Source organism: Hevea brasiliensis, chromosome 9 (genome assembly GCF_030052815.1).
Source record: "Hevea brasiliensis isolate MT/VB/25A 57/8 chromosome 9, ASM3005281v1, whole genome shotgun sequence".
Taxonomy (NCBI): domain Eukaryota; kingdom Viridiplantae; phylum Streptophyta; class Magnoliopsida; order Malpighiales; family Euphorbiaceae; genus Hevea; species Hevea brasiliensis.
This window is the reverse complement of record NC_079501.1, coordinates 29666833-29671882: the sequence shown is the minus strand read 5'-3', so window position 1 is coordinate 29671882 and position 5050 is coordinate 29666833. Positions and strand designations below refer to the sequence as shown.

The 5050-nt window shown below is 35.4% G+C and overlaps 1 protein-coding gene across 1 annotated transcript; it reads left to right on the top strand.

Moving 5' to 3' along the window:
- Positions 1-1693: 1693 nt before the first annotated feature.
- Positions 1694-2991, top strand: LOC110644366 (actin-depolymerizing factor-like). The gene is made up of 3 exons (XM_021797087.2): positions 1694-1751; positions 2167-2432; positions 2523-2991. Exons 1-3 carry the CDS (start codon positions 1749-1751, stop codon positions 2671-2673), a joined length of 420 nt encoding a protein of 139 aa, XP_021652779.1. The 5' UTR covers positions 1694-1748; the 3' UTR covers positions 2674-2991.
- Positions 2992-5050: the final 2059 nt, after the last annotated feature.

Sequence of the window (5050 nt, the reverse complement as noted above, 5' to 3'; positions counted from 1 at the left end):
AGAAGAGAGATTGAGGTGGTTTGGTCATGTGAAGTGTAGACATACGGAGGCTCCAGTTAGACAAGTAGAGCACATTAGGTTAGAGGATAGAAAGAAAAAAAGCGGTAGACCTAAATTGACTTGGAGGAGAGTAGTACAACATGACCTAAAAGCATTACACATTTCTGAGGATTTAACCTAAAATTGTTTAGAGTGGAGAAAGCGAATTCATATAGCTAACCCCAAATTTTTGGGATAAAAGCTTAGTTGAGTTGAGTTGAGTTTAATCTTTCTCATTTTAATTGACATTTAGGTCAAAATTTAACTCTGAGATTGAAATGATCAAAATGCCCCTTATTGAGTTTATTGGTTTATATTTGCCTGTACTAATTGATTAAATTTTCTTAATTTTTTTCTTATCATTTTTATTGCCTTTTAAACTTCTTAAAACCTTCAATTAAGTCCTAAAAATTATTTCCTAAAGTTCCTCGCTGGTCTGAGGTCGACAACTGTCTTCGCAGTCACTTCACAGCACGGTCACCCATCGTCGTGACTCCGGCTCGTTTAACTCATTTACAATTCTTTTTTTTTATTTTTTCTTAATTTGTCTTGGTCTTTATTTAATCAATTTATAACTCCTCACTCCAGTTTGAGTGTAGTTCCAGATATCCTGGCTATTCGAACAGATATTAGTTGTCGAAACAGTAGAACATACGGACTACCTAAAGTGAGGGCGTTACAGCTTGCATGATTTAAGAATACTTAAATTATGCGCCGGTCGCGACATAGAATTTTGGATCGTGACAATTTATTGAATTTTTTTTTTTAAATTTGAGCCAAGTTCAACTTGCGTCGTACTCGAGCTGAATATTTATAAACTCAAACTTGGCTCATTTAGATAATAAGCTCTAAACGAATCGAGCCAAACTAAGTTTTTTTTATTAAATTTACAAAGTGAATTTTAGGTTTATCATTATAAAATTCAAACTACATAATTTTGATTAACTCTCATATAAAAAATAATTTAATTCTCATAACAAAAATTAAATTTAAATGATAATTAATATATTTTATATATTGATTATATTATAGTTTTAAATAATAAAATATTTTTAAATAAAATAATAAATATTTATAATATAATGAAATACAATAATTAATATAAATATTTTTTACAAATAAGTATGTTCATAAGTCTATAAATAAGTCGGCTCGCGAGTTTTAATAAGCCGAATACTACTAAGCACGAAATCGACTCATCTCGTTTATTAAACAAGCTTAAAAATTAAGTTTGAACTTGGCTTATTTTCTAAATGAACTGAATCAAGCCGAATTTTTATTGAACCGAATATTGAGCACCTCACAAAAAACTTGATTCATTTGTCGCCTAGCTAAGCGTTACAACTCCACAACGTGGAATCAATGGATTATCTTTGGCTTGCTGTGTTATAGTTCCTCCCTTTGTAGCTTTTATTTTGGTTTTCTTTTTCCTCTATTGTTCTTTTGCTAGTTCTCTGGCTCATTAATAATCATTTTGCTTATGAAAAAAAGTGGAACCGATGGACAAAATCAGCTTAGAGCCGAAAACAACAATTATATCCCCCATTTTCTCCACCAAATTATAATACCCTCCAAATTCCACCACTCGCGCCCCTATAACCGAGGATCTCCCATCTCTTTTTTGTTCTTACAACTCTCTTCACCCTTTCTTACCCCCCTCTCTCCCTTCCTTCACATTTCACAGAGGCCCCTCCTTCGTTGCTGGCAAAATGGTATGTTCTTGCTTCCTTATATCATATAAGAAATCATGTTCTTGAAATATTCTTGTGTATTAACGATGGCAATTCGTATTTATAAGCTATTCTTGATGTGTCAACATATGAGTACAACAGTTTTGCTCAATATGAAATCATGATTCATTTATGTGACACTATAATCAACTTAGATGAAAATTATTCCGCATTGTGATCATTGTAACGGTCAAGTTACTCTGCCTATGACTTGGAGATCATGGGTTCGAGTACAGCCTCTCTGCAAAGCAAGGGTAATTAAGGCTCATGCATCAATTCTCCCCTTATCTTATAAATGTAGGATATTTTGTGCACTGCGAATGTTGTGATTATTATAGCCTAATATGATTGCATTGATGGAAATTGCAGTTGTATTTGAATGTTGTATGTGAAATAGGCAAACTCCGCATCTGGAATGGCTATTCATGATGAGTGTAAGCTGAAGTTCATGGAACTAAAAGCGAAAAGAAGCTACAGATTTATTGTGTTCAAGATTGAGGAAAGTATTCAGAAAGTGACAATAGAGAAGCTGGGGCAACCTCAGCAAAATTATGACGATTTCATTGCCAGTTTGCCGGCCAACGAGTGTCGATATGCTGTCTATGATTTTGATTTCACAACTAATGAGAATGTCCAAAAGAGCAAAATTTTCTTTATTGCATGGTACGTTATATCAAGAAATGTAATTGCATGAATCTTAATGCTTTCTTCATTCTTTTTGAAATAGTGTAAAATTAAGTCTATCTTCCTCAGGTCTCCTGATGTATCAAAGGTGAGAAGTAAAATGATGTATGCTAGCTCAAAAGACAGATTCAGGAGAGAGCTTGATGGGGTTCAAGTGGAGTTGCAAGCTACAGACCCAAGTGAGATGAGCTTTGACATTGTTAAAGCTCGCGCCCATTAAACAGCAATCTTTGATTAATTATAATCTTCATGCTTTTAGGGGGCCTCTTTTTTGTTGCCTAGTGAGATGACCTTGAAGGGTTCACTTCTAAATTAGTTGTTCCTTGTTAGTAGAATTGGTCGGGTTAGAGGCTGCTTCTATTCCCAAGTGAACTTAATTAATTTCCTGGAATATGATGATGATGTGTGGGGATATATCCCTACCCTTTTGTATAGGGATTTTTCTGTTTGTATTTGATTTATTGTATATTCGAGATATAAAATATACGACGAAACTCACATATTAAACATATATTCTAATATATGTATTGAATTTATAATGGATTAGACCTAGACAAGAGTTTTCCTTATGTAGAATGAATTATGTATGTTCATTCTATGATGTTATATGTAAATATAGAAATATAATAATAATAATTTTTAGATAATTTTTCCATTAATATAAATTATCTAAAAAATTATTATTATATTTCTATATTTAATTGCAAAATAAAAATATAACTAGTATAATGTAATAATAATTTTAATTTTAATATTTAATTTATTTATAGTATTAATAATAAATAATAATGATTGTAGTGATTAATAGTTGAGTAGTAGTAATGGCTAAGTTGTAACACCCCAAAATTTTAAATTTTATTATTTTATGAGCATTTTTGGTATTTTAATTTTATTTAAATTTTAAGAATTTTTTTGAGATTTTTCGGATTTTAAAAATCGGGTTCGATTTTTCGAAAATATAAACTTTGATGATTTTTAAAAATTAATTTAAAGACCATGTGGTAAAACTAAAAATATATTTGGAATCTACGAATTTTTCTGAGTTTTCTAAAATTTTTTTCGGAATTTTTGAACCTCGTTTTCGGTCCCGAGGCAGAGTAAAAATTCAAAAATTTTGTATCCTGAATCAAACGGCCGAATCGAACTGGACCGGATCGGACCGGTCGAATCGGACCGGCCTTTTCTTTTTCTTCTTCCCTTCTCCGCGCGCGTCCGACCTCCTCCCCTTCTCTCTCTCTTTTCTCTCTCCTCCCTCCTCCTCTTGCCGCCGCCACCTCCCCGCCTCCCACCTCGCCGGGCGCGCGCCAGCCCTCCCCACGGCCGGCCGCTGAAACGCCGAAACGGCTCTGGTTACGCGCAACGCGCTGCGATCGCTTCACCTTCCCGGCCAAAATTCGGCCGATCCGGTCACCAATTGGACTGGGTCTTGTGTCTAAATCCATCTACTCTTCGAGAGCTTTTCATTGACACCAAGAACACCGAAATCCATTGAGCGGTTTGTCCAATTTTTGCCCGGGAAGTTTTAGCCCATTTTGACTTTCGGGCTAGATTTCTCGCAAACCGTTAATCCCACGAGAAAACCGAGAGTACCAGAGCGCTCCACTCGTCGAGAGCTTCGCGGCGACATAAATTTCGAATTTTTCGGACACCGTTTTTCGATGGGTCCCACGGAACTTCGCAGTGTTTTTCCGAGCATTAAATGAGCTTAGAAAATTCTGAAAAATTTATGTACTAACCCCTGTGTTGTGGGCTTCTTGTAGATATCCTCAATTCGCGGAAATTTGACAGTTGACCGGGTCTGCAAATTTCGAGCCAAACAAACCCGTTACTGGAAAAGTCTCCGAATTGGACTGAGGTTTTGGCTACCCCCCCATTGTCAGACATCCCGAGCGCGTCCCCGAAGTCGGAATCGGCAAAGGTAAACCCGAACCTTGCTTTTTCGTAATTTTTTAAATGCTTAAATAGGATTAAAAATCCATAAAATATTCGTGGTAGCTCAGAAAAGTATAATTCTTTTTGCAATAGCCTAGTAATATTGCTAAGGACAGCGGGGCAAATTTTTAGAATTTTTAGAGCTTGTTTGGGTAGTTTTTGCAAAAATGATCAATTATAAGGATTAAATTGAAATCTTACATATTGTGATGGATGACTGATTTGATGGGCCCAGGAGGGGCTGTGTGATGTGATTGAGTTGTGGATATATGGATTGTGAATATAGAAGTGTGTTTTGAGCCATTTTGCAGGTTGGGTAGGTCCTAGGTATAGGGGAGACTCTGCCGGATTTTCGGCACGACATAGGAGGTATTTGGTCTGTTCTTGATTGTATTGATTCATTTGTTTTTAATAATTGTAATGTAATTGTCGTGAGCCGATGCCTTCTTCCTCCGCTCACCGCCACAAAGTGACCGTTGTCAAGTCTGTGAGTAAAATATTAATTTTAATTGTAATTTCACTATTATTATATGTTCAAGCATGCCCATGCATCACTTATATGCATATATCTATGTAGATAAACTTTAGGCACGATTTATGTTGCATTCATAACTGTGAAAGTGCCATGTATGTTGTTGTGGTAATTTGGAGCAGCAGCGTGCGTT

Excerpts from the sequence above, each read along its gene's own strand:
- LOC110644366 (XM_021797087.2), top strand. Across the intron at positions 2,433-2,522 it reads AAAATTTTCTTTATTGCATG|GTCTCCTGATGTATCAAAGG; the intron begins GTACGTTATATC and ends TATCTTCCTCAG.